At 32.2% G+C, this 18,042-nt stretch overlaps 3 protein-coding genes across 6 annotated transcripts; all 3 read left to right on the top strand.

Moving 5' to 3' along the window:
• Positions 1-4,223: 4,223 nt before the first annotated feature.
• On the top strand, positions 4,224-5,186 carry LOC109121519 (B3 domain-containing protein REM19). Its single transcript, XM_019221001.1, has 3 exons — positions 4,224-4,446; positions 4,542-4,738; positions 4,908-5,186. Exons 1-3 carry the CDS (start codon positions 4,224-4,226, stop codon positions 5,184-5,186), a joined length of 699 nt encoding a protein of 232 aa, XP_019076546.1.
• Positions 5,187-6,071: 885 nt separating this feature from the next.
• Positions 6,072-9,369, top strand: LOC100265476 (cytochrome P450 82C4-like). 3 transcript variants are annotated; one of them, XM_059738419.1, is made up of 5 exons: positions 6,072-6,376; positions 7,117-7,221; positions 7,897-8,554; positions 8,643-8,827; positions 8,931-9,369. In XM_059738419.1, exons 2-5 carry the CDS (start codon positions 7,138-7,140, stop codon positions 9,174-9,176), a joined length of 1,173 nt encoding a protein of 390 aa, XP_059594402.1. In that variant the 5' UTR covers positions 6,072-6,376; positions 7,117-7,137; the 3' UTR covers positions 9,177-9,369. The 3 variants fall into 3 exon arrangements, with proteins under 3 accessions (XP_059594402.1, XP_019076484.2, XP_019076482.2); XM_019220939.2 differs by having other exon boundaries at positions 7,897-8,563; XM_019220937.2 differs by having other exon boundaries at positions 7,000-7,221; positions 7,897-8,563.
• Positions 9,370-9,399: 30 nt separating this feature from the next.
• On the top strand, positions 9,400-14,767 carry LOC132252515 (uncharacterized LOC116803646). 2 transcript variants are annotated; one of them, XM_059738420.1, is made up of 5 exons: positions 9,400-9,487; positions 9,905-10,027; positions 10,935-11,325; positions 11,405-11,550; positions 14,167-14,767. In XM_059738420.1, exons 2-5 carry the CDS (start codon positions 9,938-9,940, stop codon positions 14,446-14,448), a joined length of 909 nt encoding a protein of 302 aa, XP_059594403.1. In that variant the 5' UTR covers positions 9,400-9,487; positions 9,905-9,937; the 3' UTR covers positions 14,449-14,767. The 2 variants fall into 2 exon arrangements, with proteins under 2 accessions (XP_059594403.1, XP_059594404.1); XM_059738421.1 differs by lacking the exon at positions 9,400-9,487 and having other exon boundaries at positions 9,716-10,027; positions 14,135-14,767.
• The last annotated feature ends 3,275 nt before the right edge of the window (positions 14,768-18,042 follow it).

Genomic DNA, 18,042 nt, shown 5'->3' with positions numbered 1-18,042 from the left:
TTTGGAGCCATCAACTTCATGACCGTCGAGAGTAAAGCAGCCACCATGGACTTGCATGTTGAGATATAGGATGTTTTCAGAATATAACTAATTGTATTAAGATAGTCCCTGAAATCAAGGGTTAAAAGGTTATTATATTTTGTTATGTGTGATTTTTTATTGTCAAAATTTAGAGTGTATTTGACAATGATTTTATGAAATGCTTTTATCATTTTTAATATTAATATAATAAAAAATTTTAAGTATTAAAAATATTAGAAATGCTTCTAATAATTATTATCAAATAAGTTCTTACTTTTTTTTATAGTTGATAGGGACAAGTTCGTTTTTAATTGACCTTCAAAATTTTAAGTTATTTAAAAAAAAATTTAGTTTTTGAGTGTTTACATATGTATAGAATAGATATTTATTTCTTAGGTAGTAATTATAGTATAAACTTTTCCTAAACTATAGGCAAAAATGGAGATGTTTAATTTAGGGAGAAGTCTTGAATTAAGATGGGAGTTACGCTCTAATATGATATGACGTTAATATGATACGAAAATGCATTGCCTTTTGAGTCTTTACTTTGGAAGCAAGGTATTGAGTTGGATAATTGAGATAAGGTCCTCCTATCATGTATAATTAAATTCAAAACCCAATAAAAGAATAGAAATTGAGAAGAATGATATTGCATTTCAAAAATCCTTAAAATACCCTCAACTATCAAATGAAAAAGCTATCAACCATTTCTACATTTTTCTTTTCTTTCTTTGACTTTTTCACCATTCTCTCACTTATTTATTAATGGGATCAAGTTAAATGATTTACCAATTATTTTTCTCCAACAAATTGAATATGAAAGATAAATAATTAAAAATTATTATTGTCAAATGCATTTTTGAAGTAAATAATTTTTAAATACCTTATCAAATATTATTCTTTTTTTCAAACTTACATAATATATAATAAATATTATTATTTATTTCAAACTTACATTATTTCTTATATATATTAAACAATTTTTAAATATCTCATAAAATATTAGTATTCTTTATTTGTTCTAACTTGTAAATTAGACATCATTAATTTTTTTTTTCAAACTTATAAAATATATAATAAATATTTTTTAAATACCTTAGCAAATACTTTTTTTGTTTCTTACTTAAAAAATAATAAATATGTTGTATATTATTTCTCATTGGTCTTAATAGCATAGTTTGGTAAAAAAACAAAAAAGAAGAAAAAAAAAACTATCGATAATTGTTCTAATGTCAAACTCAAGTTGATTAAAAATCATACAAAACCTATTAGAAGTCCTGTACATCCTTATACACTTGGCACATTCCCTTTGTACAATTAGTGTAATATTATACAGTGGTACAAATTTCATTTCCTTCCTAAGTTATGTGTTCATGTAGGTGTGTTAAGCATGTTTTTAATCATTTGGTTGAGAAAATTGTGGATGACTTATGGTTAAATTTTTTTCCCCCGACATCATTATTGGAGAAAACATTAGAATTCCTATATGAGAATTAAATAAAGTGTATGACATGAGTATACAATTATTGGCTGACAAGGAAAATAAAGGAGTAATTCATAATTGATTGAAATTTTTCACAAATACTAGTTTTGTACATCCTTGTACACTTATTATATTTCTCTTATACAATTAGTATAATAAATATACAATTCTTGGGTGACAAGGAAAATAAAGGAGTAATTCATAATTGATTGAAAATTTTCACAAATGCTAGCCTTATACATCCTTGTACACTTAGTATATTTTCCTTATACAATTAGTGTAATACTCTTATACAGTTAATGTAACATCCTTGTATAGTGGTACAAATTTCATATTCCTCCGAAATTATGTATCCATGTAAGTGAGTTAACCATGTTTCTAATTGTTTGGTTGAGAAAATATTGGATGACTCCGGATCAATTTTTTTTTCCCTAAACATCATTACTAGGGAAAGTACTGAAATTTTTATGTAAGAGTTAAATAAAGTGTATAACACGAGTGTACAATATGTTGGCAACAAGGAAAGTAAAATGGAATGGTTCATAATCGATTGAAATCTTTGACAAAAGGTAGCCTTATACACTCTTGTACACTTAGTACATTTTCATTGTACAGTTAGTGTAATACCCTTATACAATGACATAAATTTCATCTCTCTAAGTTATGTGTTCACGTAGGTGTGTTAATTATATTTTCAATGATTTTGTTGAGAAAATGGTGGATGACTTAGGGTCAAATTTTTTTCTCCAAACATCATTATCGTAGAAAGTATTGAAATTTCCATGTGGAAGTTAAATCAAGCGTATGACTTAGGATTAAACTCTTTTAAGTCTTTTTATTATTTTCACATGAAAAATAGTATTAAACAAGGTTTTCAATTTTCATTTTTAAAAATAGTTTTCATTTTTTAATTAAACATATTTTCTAAAAGAGACCATATAGAAAATAAAAATTATTTTAAAAAATAATAATAAATAAAAAATAAAAACTAGAAAAATATTTTTAAACCAAACTCAAACACAATCTATATAATTTTTAAATTTTTTTTATCTGAAATGAATAAAATATACCTCTTAACCCTTTTGTTTAAGAAAAATTCAATATCTACTATATATAGTTATAATTCACTTCTAAAATTAAGTCATACGAAAATATTTTAATTGTATATTTAAAATAAAAACTCTTCATCCATCATATTTCTTTCTTTTACTTTTTTTTTGATAAATTTTTAATTAATTTAAATCATTAAAAAAAATCTTTATTAAACAAATTTATAACATTTCATATAACTTATTACTAAAAGTTATGTTCAAAAAGTTATTAAAACAAAAAAGAAATTTTTTTTTTAAAAATAAAAAAAATAAAAAATGGAACCTTTTATTTTATAATAGGAAAAAGAAAATTTTAAAATACTTTTTAGTATAAAAGAAAATAAAATAGTGAACATATTTATTTTAAATAGTATTTTAATCATTAAATTATTTACTTCTAAAATATAAAAGATAATTTTTATTTATTTAAATTAACATTTTTAGAAAGTATTTTTCAAAATAGTTTTTAAATCATCAATATAATTTTTGTTTATTTATAATTTAAAAATATAAAATAATGTTGATTTTTCAATTATTTATGAAAATGTTTAAAAAAATCAATGAAAAATAAAAAAAATGGTTAAAGAAGAGAGAATGTGTTAATAGTGACATGTAAAGAGAGATAGAATAATGACAAAAATGAGTAAATGGATATTTGTGTCCATTATCATTTCACATCCTTGTAATCAATTAGGATTGATAGGAGTACTTTAGCTTAATTATCACGGGTGAAAACACAATTCTCCCTAAAAAAAATCCAATCAAGATATCATCTCTGAGATTGGGCCTTAGCCTAGGAGTCAGTCAATCACATTGAATGGACTGGGATCAATCTCTTCAGTTTCCTTTTCCAGATTTCAGTTTACACACAAAGCTCCACGATAGGTTAAATAGAAGTCTAACTAAAACCCCAGCCCTAGCAGCTCCATCTCTGAGCTGGTCGCCATGAAGACAACTCTTCTCCGACGATGCCAAGAAGGGTCACTCCGGTCAGATTCTCTTGTGAAGAAACCACACTTTTTCAAGATAATCCACCCTTCCCTTCTTAGAGATGGAAAGCTAGTATTAATCGCTCATTGTTTATTTTTACCTTCTTCATATATATATATATATATATATGATATACAAATAATTTGAGGTTTTTATCAGGGATTTCCAAAGAGGTTCGTGAGAAGATATGGGAAGAATCTGTCAAAGTTTATATTTCTCAAGACTCCTAGTGGTGCAGAATGGGCAGTGCAACTGGTGAAACGCGATGATGAGGTTTGGTTGCAGGATGGTTGGCGAGAATTTGCTGAGTAATACTCTATTGGGTATGGGCACTATTTAGTATTCAGATATGAAGGCAATTCCAATTTCTATGTACTTATATTTGATATGACTGCTTCCGAGATTGAATATCCTTCCACTAATGCCACCCATGATGAAGATCAACCAAACAATAATAATGGCCTGTGCCAATGCCCCAATTCGGAAGAAAATGGGGATGATGTTTCTGTTGAGATTTTGGATGATTTTCCAGCCAGCCAGACAGCAAAGAAGAACGATGTAGTCAATATTTGTTGTAGTGAAATGAGGCCTTCTGTTTGCCCAAAACTGAGAAAATTGAGAGTGAAGTTTCTGTTGGAATGCCTGAGGGTTTCTCTCCAAGCCAGGAAACAAGGAAGAAAAGAAAATCGTCCTCTCTTCCGTCCACGGAGAAAAGAAGAAGAAATCCTTCACGGAAGACTGATAACCCTCTCAAGCTCCGATCATTTCGTCAACATTTTCAATCAGAAGGCATTCAAGCTTCTGGAACACATTTTGAGAAGCTAAAGACAGATGTAGATTTGCATTTGTCCAAATACATGGGTATAAAATATTACTTATTGGATTGAAAAAAAAGTAGCCCTTTTTTTCCAGTTTTAGGTTGATCCTGATGCTGTAATATAGCTGGTCCCTTGCAGATGGACTTAAATTCAATGCAAAAGAAGGCGGTGGAGGAATGCACACCACCAAAAGATGCAAGCTGTCTCAGGCTCTTGCACCCTTGGCTGCCAGCGAAGAAGTTGGAGCTCTTCGAAGAGCTAAAGCTTTCAAAACAAAAAACCCTTTCTTCATTGTCACCATGCAACCAACTTATGTTACCAGAAGATATAAATTGGTAAGATTTCAATAGAGAACAAAGTTGAATCTTGCATATATATGACCGGTACATTTGTGGAAGAAACAAGTTCACATGTCAAATAATTTATAAATACCCCCATTTTTTCTTGAGTTTAGCACTAGTTTTTTAAAAGATGGGAATCCTCTGTTGACTGATTCTGTTGCAGAATATACCATTGAGATTTGTCAAGAGGCACTTCGAAAAGAATAACAACACTGCAACCCTTTTGGTTCCTGCGGGAAGAACTTGGCCTGTTAAATGCAGTGTGGCAAAAACGGATGTGAAATTCTCGCGTGGGTGGAGAAATTTCGTTGTAGATAATCGTTTAGAGGTGGGTGATGTTTGTGCTTTCGAGATGATCAAATGCACTGGAACGTTACTGAAAGTCGTCATCTTCCGAAAGAATGAGGGTGAGGGTGCCTGCTGCAGTGGGAGTAGCATATGATCTGTTGGAGTTACTGGCCTGTTTCTTAGGAGTCGTGAGATAGAGTTTGTACTCTTGACACGAAGTGTGGTTAAGAAAAAAAAAATTAGATTAACACATTTTAGAATCGCCACTCTTATTGATCCATTATTTTGCTTCAGTATGGCTAGTCTTACAATCTAAGTATTTTCTTATAAAATATTTTAATTATTTTTAAATATATATTTTTATGATTATTTAAAAATAATAATTTTATAAATATCAACAATAGTACAAAATAAAGTATTATAGATAAAAATTGTTTTTATAAAAATATTTTTTTTAGAATGGCTTGAAAATGTTTCTAAATAAAGTAATAAACCTTAATTTTTGCTTTCATTTAGTAGAAATTTGAGTTCAAAAAATAGAAATCAAAACACCAATTTGGTATTAAAGAAATATGAATAGTTATCCATAATATTACATTATTATAAAATTTGTAATAAATAATATTTGTTTTCCACTATAAATTAAAAGTTGTTCAAAAATTTAAATGATAAAAATATGAATATGTCAATTATCTTTCACTATTAATGTTTTTAGAATCGGATTGTCATTAACGTCATAAATATATAATTTATAAATTATTAAAATTTAAAATAATAATAAAAATAAAATATTAATTTATATATTATTTAAAAATTAAATTTTATTTAAAAATCATTAAATTATTTCATGATTCTTTTTTACTCATGGAAGAAAAATTCACATGCCTAATTAAAAAGAAAAAATTGAAAAAAACATGGAATGTGACTTTTTAATTTTTTTAATTATTTATTTGTTAAAAAAAGAATATTTAAAAATTCTTAAATTTATTCAAATAAACTACAATTTTATTTTTATTTAATTTTTAATAAATGCTCGTTGCCAAACGGATTCTAAGGTAAAAGAGGAAAAGGCAAAGCCTCTCCACTCTCCACTGCTCTCTGGTCTTCTTCCTCCTCCCCATTTCTTCTTCCTTCTTCTTCTATGGCTTCTCATTTCTCTCCCAAACCCAGTTCTCTCTCAGTGCCACCACGCTCCCGTTATCTTCTCTTTCGGCGATTCCAACTCTGACACTGGCGGACTTGTCGGCGGGCTCAGCTTCCCAGTCAACTTCCCCAATGGTTGTACCTTCTTCCGCAGATCAACTGGTCGTCTTTCCGATGGACGCCTCATCATCGATATTCTCTGTAAGTCATTGCACCCGACCACTACTCTGGGTTCTCATTTCTTCTTCCAGTGCGGGGGGTGGGAGGGTGGCTTTCGAAGAAGGGTGGGGTCCTGCCTGCGGGGGACGGCGACAGTGGAAAAAAAAGAGTTGAATCGGACGGTTCGGGGGACCGTCCGGTTTATACGGTTGCCCGGTCGGACCACCGATTTAACCGGCCTAAAAACTTTCCAACCTAAATGACCGGAACCGTGATCGGCCGACGGTCTGACCGATCGGACCGGTCGGTCCGGTCTGGTCGATCCGGTTTTTAAAACCATGCATACTAGCGTGCTAATGTTTCCCCACTCAAAAACGAATCGTACCAAAATATCATCTGATATGGCAGGTGTACGAGGAGTTGTACACCACAGAGGACAGACGGCGCTGATAGGATGAGCCCTGGGAGAGTATACACATGCCGGAAGCGGCTCCACTCTCTCTTGGCAATCATCACGATGCATGGAAATTTTTAATTTGTAATATTTCAACAGCGGAATATTAACTTTACGCGTGGCAAAATAATTAAGATCTTGAGTTGGTTGGTGAAAAACTCAGGATTAACCAGTGACCATTATTAAGAGAGTTGCATGGTAATTAATGCAGAGCAAGCTAGCGGTTAAGTCTAGGCTTCTGTCCACTATCACTTGAAGAGTCTTTTTGCTGGTTCAGGAGCATTCAAGAGTGTGCAATACTGATACCAACTTTCCTTCGCTTCCTCAGTAGCAATTTTTTTGAGGTGAAATGGGCAGCTTTACGGAGGCAAGCCCTACTGCAAGGAGTCCTTCCTTCTTCAAGGTCATGATGGGTGACTTCTCTAAAGATTTGGTAACTATATTTACATACACTGTCTCACATTTATAGATTATTACTGAGAAATTTTCTTCAAGTTCCCTTTTTTGGAGATAAATTGGCTTGCACCCATTTATATGCATGTTTTCTTCTTTTTTTGTTTTTTTTTTTTGTTTTTATTTGGTCGAAAAAGAAGCAAATTACAACCCTCAGTTCTACCGGTCGATTGTGTTAAGCGAAAATATGTAAAAGACTTGAATCTTATGCTCTGTTTGGTTGCTGAGAAAATGTAGGCAAAAAGAACCGAGGGTTCTGGGCTTCAAAATTTCATTATGCTTTCATTGAATGCACTGCAACTTTTGTGTACAATTTTATATAAGAACTCTTGAAATATGGAGGTAATAAGTTTATTTATTTATTTATTTATTTAAATTTTTTAATATTTTAAAATATGCTAGAGCAGTTTTTGGTGCAAGAATAGGCTGAATAGCTTGAGCAAGTGAAGCTGCTAATGACATTGACTAGAGCACTCCAGGCAGTTTACTAAGCATTAATCTCCATTAGAAATATGTTTTGGGACTTGACTTTTACTAATACCCTGATGCTGAGAGGTTTTCTATTCTTCATGCCATATAAATGTAATTACTTTATTTGAAGTTCATTAAGAAATATTTCAGTTGCATTTATATTTTAAACTGCCATGTGTTCTAGCGAATTCCTCCAGCTTTTGTGAAGCATTTTGATGGAGTTCTACCTCACAAGTCTTTGATAATGAGGAATCCTGGTAGCAAAGTATGGTGCGTTTATGTACAAAAGGTCGACCGATGCTTCTTCTTCGAAAAGGGTTGGGGGAAATTTGTGCAAGATAATTTCTTAGAACTAGGAGACTTTCTGGTTTTCCACTATGTTGGGAATTCAAAATTTGAAGTAATAATTTATGGAAAACATTGCTGCGAGAAGGAGCTCTTGGCAGCTACCGCAAGCAATGATGAACCACATTCGAAGGGAGATGAAAGACAAGAAAATGCAAAAAGAGAGAATGGAGAAAGAGGTGAAAGTGGCACTGGTCCACCATTGCCACTGGACAAAGAGAGACAGAGAAATGCCTCCTGCAAAGGGAGGGGGAAATCTGGATCATTTGGCAGGTTCAACAGTTCTAGAAAGGGAACAATGGATAAGAGACGCTCCGAGGGACCAGATGAATATAAGAGTGGAGCTGATCAAATCCAAGCCAAGAGAAGTGGAGTAATTCATATCAAGTCTGATAGTTCTAGCTGTGATGAAATGGACAATGACTCCGACAGTTCAAGTGGTGGTGATGAATTGAAGACCAAAGAAGATCAACTTCATCAAGGGAATGAAAGAAAATGTGAGCCTAGTAAGTTTTCTTAGAAAACATCATCTCTTAACATGCACCCAAAATTATGCTTAAACCACATCTGGTTGATTTGATGCAGGCAAGTTAAAGCAGCCCGTCGAAGAAACGATTGCAGGTGTGCGGTTTAGTCAAGGGACGCCATGCTTGGGCCGGTTGTCCAACAAGGTTAAAGCTAGAGCTCTAAAAGCTGCAAGCAAATTCGTCTCCAATTATCCCTTTTTCAAAATTGTTATGCAGTCAACTTATCTGCATAGTGGATATCTGGTAAAGACTCTCTATAAATGTAAATTAAAAGCATATTGGGTTTCCTTACCATCACTATCATATCCCTAACAATATCTTGAAACTCATCATCTTCATTGGACAGAGGATACCAAAGCAATTTTCCAGCACGCATATAAAAGGAAGTTCAAGAAAAGCAATGCTTTGGGCATCGGATAGATTTTGGCCTGTGAAGCTATTGGTCTACCCACTCTGGTCTTCTGTGCTCACTACAGGTTGGGTGGACTTCGTGAAGGAAAATGCTTTGCGAGAAGGAGATGTCTGTGTCTTCGAAATGTATGGAAGTAATGACGTTGTGCTGAAAGTTACCTTTTTCAGATGCCTTGCCTAACATCAATGGTCTATATCTGCTAAGAAAAGTCATTTTGTTTTTCAGACTGCTCATTAACATACAATCCTGTTATATATATGTAATTTATAGTGCTATCATCAGAGAAAATTGATTGCTTTCAAGTTTCAACCGCCAATTAGTCATTTCCTAATAGATTGTGGGAGTCCAATTGCCAACAGATCGATGGCGGCCATTATCGTGTCGTGTTCATCATTTGGCCTCGAGCCCTGGAATGAATTACTCACTGGAACCTTCACCCTCGTCAATTAATACCGCTGCCATTACAGGCTTACAGCTGTGTCAGGGTGTTGGTATGCGGATCGGAATGCCCTAACATTTATACGAGTAGCTTGAATGCCTTTGGATTGAAAGTGCATAAACAGTGACCAGGATGTGTTGCCTCATGCCTGTTTGAAAATGTTTTAAAAATTAATTATCCAAAAATAATTTTTGAAAATAGTTTTTAAAAATAGTTATAAGTATTATATGCAAATAAATTATTAAGAGTCTAAATATTTTGTTTACTTATAATTTTACAATTTTATAATTTCTCTTTAATTTTTAAATTTAAAAAAGTTTGGTTGATTTTTTTCCTTTTGATTTTGATCTTTTAATGAGATGCGGGATTTTAGGAAATTTTCCGGAAAGGCTGACTCTGGGTTGTGGATTTTGTGGACCTCTAGGGTTTCTCGATTTCTGTTTTAATGGTGGCTTTCTCTGTCCGCTAGGGCTTCTTTGATCAGAACAGCAGGGGAAAAAAGATGGGGAAACCTGGAAGAAATGTCTCTTTTTCTGATGCGAATCCTGAGTTCTTCAAAGTTTATATTCCTGATTTCAGCGATCAACATCTGGTACACCCTCTCTCTTTTGTCGTTTTCCTATTTCGGTATAAAGACAAAAGAGCCTTCTACTGTCGATGAAGATACGGGTGAAGACATTAAAGACTGCTGCTCTGAAAACCTGTAAACGCGCTACTTGTTTCACAAGAATCGGGAGGAAACGAACAGCATGGAAAAGATAATTTAATATTCAACACTTTTGTAACTTTTGTTGTTTGGTTCCCAAGAAAACAAAGAATCGGCTGAGTTGAGGTTTCTTCCTTTGTTTGGGTACCAGAAAAGCGCAGCCCCATTAAACTAGGACTTAAAAAAAAAAGTTTCTTTTTCTTTTGTTTCCTCGGGAACCAAACACAGGTTGCATGTGAAAATATTATGTCAAGTAGCTCTATCCAAGGAGCATCTCTGAGTGGGTTGGAAGGGTCTTTGATTTTGACGCATTGATTTATTTTTAAAATCAAAATTTTGAATTAATTTAAGGAAATAGATTCACTTGTCACAGTTTCGCAACTACTTCCTCATATTTCCAAAATATCTTTGACAAATTTTAAAAACAAAATCCGAAAACGCAGCTTTTGAACATTGTTTAAGAAGAAAATACTTTACCCAAAAAAATGATGCATGTTGTGTTTGTGGGGCTTTAAATCTATGTTTCCTTGTTTATTAAGGAAAGAAAGATATCCATATGAATCCTGGACAAATTGAAATGGGCATTTCTCTCCCCATATGTGACCAAATTAACCAGTGATTAGAATTCCTGAATTCCAAGAGTTTGTGACACTGGACTGAAGTTTTGAAGAAGAAAGACATGAGTATATTCTTGTGAATCCAAATATTTTGTATAGACTAGAAAGGAATTTCTATCACTATTGAATGTCGAGGATTAAAAGTTAATTCATTTATTTCTTTTTCCATTTTGCAGCGTATTCCACCAGCTTTTGTCAAGGAATTCAGTGGAAATATACCAAACAATGCCATTCTCAGAGATATCAGAGGGAAGTATTGTCATGTAGAGTTGAAAGAAGTTGAAAAGGATGTGTTTATTAAGAATGGTTGGCAAGAATTTGTGAGGGGTCATTCTGTGGAACAAGGGGACTTCTTAGTTTTCAGATACCATGGAAAGGCTTTGTTCGATGTCAGCATTTTTGGTAGAAATGGATGCAGAAAGGACGAAAGTTCAGATATTGTTACTACTGATGAAATTGCGATATGTGTGAAGAACGAAGAAGGGACTGAAGAAGAGCTGACTATGCCTCCACATGGTTACAAGCAGTTGCAGCTGGAATTTGGCATTGACAGAACTGAAAATTCAGGTGGCTAGTTGTTTAACATTGATTTCCAGTTTTTCTTTCTTTTTATTTTTCCATTTTTTGATCACTTGTACGTCTACAGGTTCTCTGGAAGTAGGTCGACGTAAATCACGAAGAATTGCTGCAATGAATTCAGTGAAATGTATGAGGCCTGAAGCAGCAACCTTTGTCATACCAAAGAATCCGCATTTTATTACTTTCATTGGTCGTTCATCACGATACAATTTGGTGAGTTCTTAGTTTTTGTATCCTACAATCTACCCATTTATAACTCTTGCAATTTGTTTTCATTGGTATGAGCTTAAATTAATAGTAATCATAGTATTACTTAATAATGCCAATAAAAAAAAATGATAATACTAATAATAAGATAAGAAATTTTCCACAGTTCAGTATTGTTTGTAAAATCTGATTCCTCTTATTGGAAAGACCATTAAATAGTATCCAGCCACCTTGATGAAGTCTTTGGAGGAAGAGTGTAGGCCCTTGATGATTGTTAAATTTGGATTTAATATGGAAACTGAAGACATTGGGGGATGGAAAGGTGCCCCTTTCAGTTTCATCTGAATCTGCTTCCTCACATTGAAGCAACCTCAATAGAGGGTGCAACAACTAAATGTCACCATCATTTCCTAGGATTGAAAGGAGCAGGTGGAAGTTTCGAGTTTGGATGAGATGAAACTCTTGAGCAGGAAGTAACCTGCATGTTTAGGAAGTCTGGATCTCAGATGAATATGGGCAAAATATGATTAAAGGGAAAGGACAGATTACTATCCCACAGGCAGAACAGCTAACACAAACAGTCTAGACATGTTGAATTTTTCTTTTGCTTCCTCAGCACATTCATAGGAAGAGAAAGATCTGGACACCACACCCGGTTCACTTGACAAGATTGTAGAAGTTGAAGATGGAAGAGTTGGTGGTAACTTTGGTGTTAAAGATACTTGTGCACAGAAGTGCCTCGTGATTTTAATTATGAGTTTCAAGAGTCACAATACATGATACAATCCAAGATATCATGCATATGATACATGATCAGATACATAGGATACAATCCATGATTGGATACATAGTATATATGATATGGTTTGTAGCATGGTTCTAATAGTCTAGGAAAGTGTGTTTCAAAGGGGTTATTCAAAATAAGGTTAGCAGGTGTGAGAACAATGTCATTGATCTGGAGGCTTCATGTTTAATTTTGTTTCTTGTTTGTCCAAGGGGAATGGATTGGTTTCTCAGAAGGAAACATTTGGTATCTATTATTCAATTGAGTTAGTTGGTTTTCTGTGTGGAGATTCCTTTAAATTTTAATTGGAGCAATTCTAGATGGAATCACTGCATGTCTTTGGGAAATTTATAGCTTTGAAGAACAATGATGTAGCTTGGAAATAGGAGTCTGATATATGATAGCCTAAAATATATTAAGTAGGGACATTCCCCGTTTCTATTTGTTTGATGAATTTTTTTATTCCATTATCAGGACAATTATTCACTTAAATGAGTAGTGCAGTAGTTGAGTTCCATTTAGCTCTTAACTGAAGTAGTCAGTCTAGAACTGAATTCCATTGGAGAAAACTACGAGAAATTAATTCAAACTTTGAAAATAATGAGTCAAATTGAGTCAGAATGAAAATTAAACCATAGGGGCATTCCGTGTGTTTTTTTTTATACCAAAAGTGGTTAGCAGAGGTTGATATCATTCTAAATTATAAGAGAGCGTCTCTATGTATATTTCAAGCTGCCAAGAGTTTGGGTTATATACATGGAACTTACCTATGGAAAAGTTTTCCAACTTTGGAACTCCAATAGGTAAAGTTGAATTTGAACGAATGTAGATCTTGAAATAATTTTCTACTCTTCATTATGAAAGTAAAAGAGGCATGTATGCCAAGGATGATGCAGTTTTCTGAATGAAAGCCTCCATGCTTGGTGTTAGGTGTTTTTAATCTGAGTTTCTGCTTGTCTATCAAAAAAATAAATAAATAAAAATGAAGAAGAGAGAAAGAAAAGAAAAGCCTCCATCCTTCGTTCTCACTATCTTAATACCATTGGAGAAATTGGATTCAATCCCTCCAATCATCAATTACTAGAAAGGGAAAACAGTAACATTTTATTAGGAGAAATATATTTTATAATGCCAAGGACTGGGGATTCCCAATAGAAGCAGTTGGTAATTTATTGGGTATTCCCGGAGACTTTGTGAACTTAGCTGAACCTCTTCTGCATATTTCAGCACTGGCCATCAGAGCACGATAATTTTATGTTGGTTAGGCCTAGTTAATATGGATGACTTTTTCTGATAGCCTCTGTATTTTATTCCAGGTTCTTTTTGTCAAAGCCCACTGTAATTAGAGAACAACTGATTGTCAGTACTTATTTATGTGAATGCACCCCATATGAAGTTGGGAAGTTTTTTATGTATTGTGCAGTTTCATTTCTGTTCTTTGAACATTATAGTACGAGTGCCTGTACTGGTATTGCTGATTTACAAACTTTTGGGAAACATTTATTCAATGCATTTTGAATGAGTTTGTTGACATAAAGTGTGAACACTCTCTTTTGAAACCCAATCAGAGGGAATTGTCTTCTATTGTTCTGGTAACAACTCTACAGTCATTGGCACTGTAATTATTTTAGTTTATGGGAGGTTATTTTTGCAAATGCAATGAAAGATATATTCCAGATTTCTATCCATATCCTCGTTTTAGCCATGCTTTGAAATTTTAGTTACATTGACCATCTGCACTCGGTTTTGTCATTTTTTTTTTCATGGTGCCCACTTGATTCTGTTATTTCTCTTGGTTCTTTAAAGAGGGTGTGTGATATCATGGTTGCTGGTTGCAGTACATTCCTCAACATGTGCTGAAAAATAATAATATTAAACTAGAAGGAGAAATGGTGATGCGTGATCAGAAAGATAGGTCGTGGCCTATGAGACTCACTACTAGAAAGGATGGTCGACTCGCTCTTGTGAAGGGATGGGCAAAATTCTGGAAGGAAAACAATCTGGGGAGGCGGGACCAGTGTGTATTTGAGTTCATCCTTGGCAGAGGCAGAATTAGCAAAGAAATACATGTGCAGGTTATTCGTGCTATTAAAATGACAAAGAACAACTGCAGGAGGTAAAAATGGTCTGAATCCATGGCATGAGAACCTTCTTTTGTCAGAACAAGTTTTTGGGAGGAAGAAAACATGAAGTTGTTCAGGGTACAGGAGGAAACTACATGTAAAGATACAACAGGAGACCATGAATTTGATCGTGGCTTACCCTCCTGCTTTTAGTACAAGTTTTTTAATTTCTTGTAATCAGAGTATTTCAGGCTTGGCCTTAGTTGTTGAGGCAATAGTTATGTAAAAATCAAACTCTATAATCATGATTTTTAGTTTTCTGTTTATGTTTCTAACATAACCATTAGAGAGGTGAAAATTTGACTAGTTGTACACCTTTCAAGTGCGTCAGGAAAAAATAGCTTACTTTTAAGTGTGCGAGGGAAAAATAGCATACCCTCCTAAAGTATTAAATTGGTGCACCTCAAAGCAATATGCAGCTTTAGTTGTGTATCAAAAACTCTCAATTGCGCATCTCAGAAATTGAGCACTACTCAAATTGTGTACCCATGGTTTATTGAAATTGCACACATTTGTTCATTCAAATTATGCAATTAGATACTTGGTGTTTAAACAAAATGATACTCACATATTTCACTTTATTTCTTTATTATGATAAGTATTAAGCACGTAATGAGACGTATTGACCCATCTCTAACCTAAAAAAGGATAATACATCATTTTTTGTGTTATATCTTGTAAACATTAGTAATGCTTTTTTAATACACCAGTAGTGTTTTCTAAAATAAAAATTGTACCTCATTTTGAAGGGTTAGATGCATGGTGTTTAAATTCAATAATACTCACATATTTCATGTTATTTCTTTATTACTGTCGACATTGAGCACGTAACATGAGGTAATAACCTCATCCCTAAACCAAAACAAGATAATACATTATTTTCTAAATGTGGTACATCCTATAAATATCAATGATACTTTCTTTAATATCTAGTGGTACTTTCTTAAATAAAAGTAGTATCTTATTACCAAGGATTAGATATGGGGTGTTTGAACGCAATAATACCCACACATTTCACATTATTTCTTTATTACAGTCGATGTTGAGCATGTAATGAGGCAGTATTAACCTCAACTCTAATCCAAAGAAAAGTGATGCATCTTTCTTTACATGTGGTATATGTTGTAGGCATTAATGGTACTTTCTCTATACATTAGTGATATTCTTAAATAAAAGTGACACCATGTTTTTCAAAGGATAGAAATAGAGTATTTAAACGCAATAATGTTCATGCATTTCACATTATTTCTTTATCACGGTTGACTTGAGCATGCAATGGATGATATTAACCTCAATCCTAACCTAAAAAAGGATGTCACATCTTTTTTCACATGTGGTATATCATGTAGACATCGATGGTACTCTTTATACAATATGGTACTTTTTAAAATAAAAATGAGACCCTATTTCCAAGGGTATTTAAATGTAATAATACTCACATATTTCACATTATTTCTTTATTATGATCAACGTTGAGTATGTAACTGGTAATACTAACCCTAATCTTAATTCAAAAAAGGATGGTGCATCATTCTTTACAAGTGATACATTCTGTAAATATCAGTGATGCTTTCTTAAATAAAAGTGGTGCTTTATTTCCAAGAATTAGATGCAAGGTGTTTAAATACAATGATACTTATACATTTCACATTATTACTTTATTATGTTAATGTGTATATAATGGGTGGTACTAATCCTAACCTTAACCCCAAAAGGGGTAGTACATCCTATAGATATTGGTGATACTTTGATTACTTTCCTTAACCCCAAAAGGGGTAGTAGATCATGTAGATATTGGCGATTACTTTGATTAGTTTCTTTATACATCAATGAAATTTTCTTAAATAAAAATGTTATCTCATTTATAAGGTTTAGACGCACAATGTTTAAACACAAGATGTAACCTATAATAAATATGTATGGTGCTTCCACTTATGGTACCATGTGCCTAATTACATTTTCTCTCACTAATTATTTATTATTATTTTTTGTATAAAGTGCCCATAAATAATTAAATATAATTTTTTAATGAAAAAAATACATATATTATTTTATATAAATAAAAAATTAAACATTTTAACTAAACAAAAAATTAAAATCACGATCATATTAGAAACATAAGCAAAAAGACAAAATCATTATCATTGACTCTAATTTTCACATGAAAATTTTAAAAATTTTAAAAATACAAATAATAAAATAATATGATAAAGTTATTTTTATATAATTCTTATGTGATAAGATTTATAAAATAAATAAATATTTTATTTAACATGAATTTATAAAATGTTATATTTTAAACCTCAAAATTTATTCATTATATATGAATAATCAACACATGATTATTCATATCAAAGCTTAAAAAAATATATTTGATGTAATTAGTTAATGACAGGAAAGAGATGGTTTGGATGATAGTATTGACATTATGATAATATTATTATTAAAGTGCATATGGGTGAAATTATTTTTCTCAAAATATATTTATTGTGAAATTTAAAAGTCTAAGTTCTCAAATTTCTCCGATAATATTTCCTAAACAAATAAGTAGCCAAGGATGTGGAGACAATATTTTCATTTGAAAAGGAGAAACAACGATAAGAGATATTATCAACAACAATACGATATAATTTTTCTTGTATATATCACTAAATGGGTCAAGTAGGGGTGGATCGAGGCAAGGCCCAAGCGGGCCACTTGCCCCATAAAATATAAGGAAAAAAAAAATTCCACTTCTTATAAGGGGAATCAAACCTGAACCTAACGTTTCTCTCATCCATTGATTAAAATAGCGATAAACACACACATATATCGGTATTTAAATTTTTTGGATATATTGGAAATATAGGAGAAATATCGGTGGATATCTTTACACAAATATCGGTAAGACAAAAATTATCCAAAATTAATGGGAATGCTTAGAAAAATCCAAAGAATAATAAAATAAATAAGAATATACATGTTAAAGTTATTTTATAAGTGTAATTGATATAAATATGGTTTTACAATACTTGGATTTTAAAGAATATAAAATATGAATTTTGTAATTGTACACTTAGAAAATTAGAATTGAGTTAAAAAATATTTGATTTTATTAAATGAAAACAATTTACAAATAAACATAATACATATAACATTGCAATAGTCCTTAATACCAACGTGAAGATCGATGTGATTCCATCATATTGTTAGACGAAGGGAACCCATTTTGTTGAAGATAATATTCACACCAGGACATGGAGTTTTGATTGTAAGTACGAACATGTTATACATAAATGAAATAAACATAAAAAGTAGTTAAAAATAAAATGATAATATATGTTTAAAATAAAAAATAAATTAAAAATGAATAATTAAAAAAAAAAAAAGGATAAATATTTTTAAAAAAAAAAACTTTCAAAAAAATCTCTGATATTTCCCCAACTGATATATCACCGATATATCTCTAATATTTTGACAGACTTCTTTTGCTGCTCCACAACTCGCTTCACGCTCGATTTTTTAATCGATTTATCGGTTTCAAATTGATATATCACCGATATTTCATCGATTTTGTTGATTTTTTTGCTGATATTCCTCTCGTTCGATAAT

The sequence above is a fragment of the Vitis vinifera genome, chromosome 7 (genome assembly GCF_030704535.1).
Source record: "Vitis vinifera cultivar Pinot Noir 40024 chromosome 7, ASM3070453v1".
Lineage (NCBI taxonomy): Eukaryota > Viridiplantae > Streptophyta > Magnoliopsida > Vitales > Vitaceae > Vitis > Vitis vinifera.
This window is presented reverse-complemented; position numbering and strand designations above follow the sequence as displayed.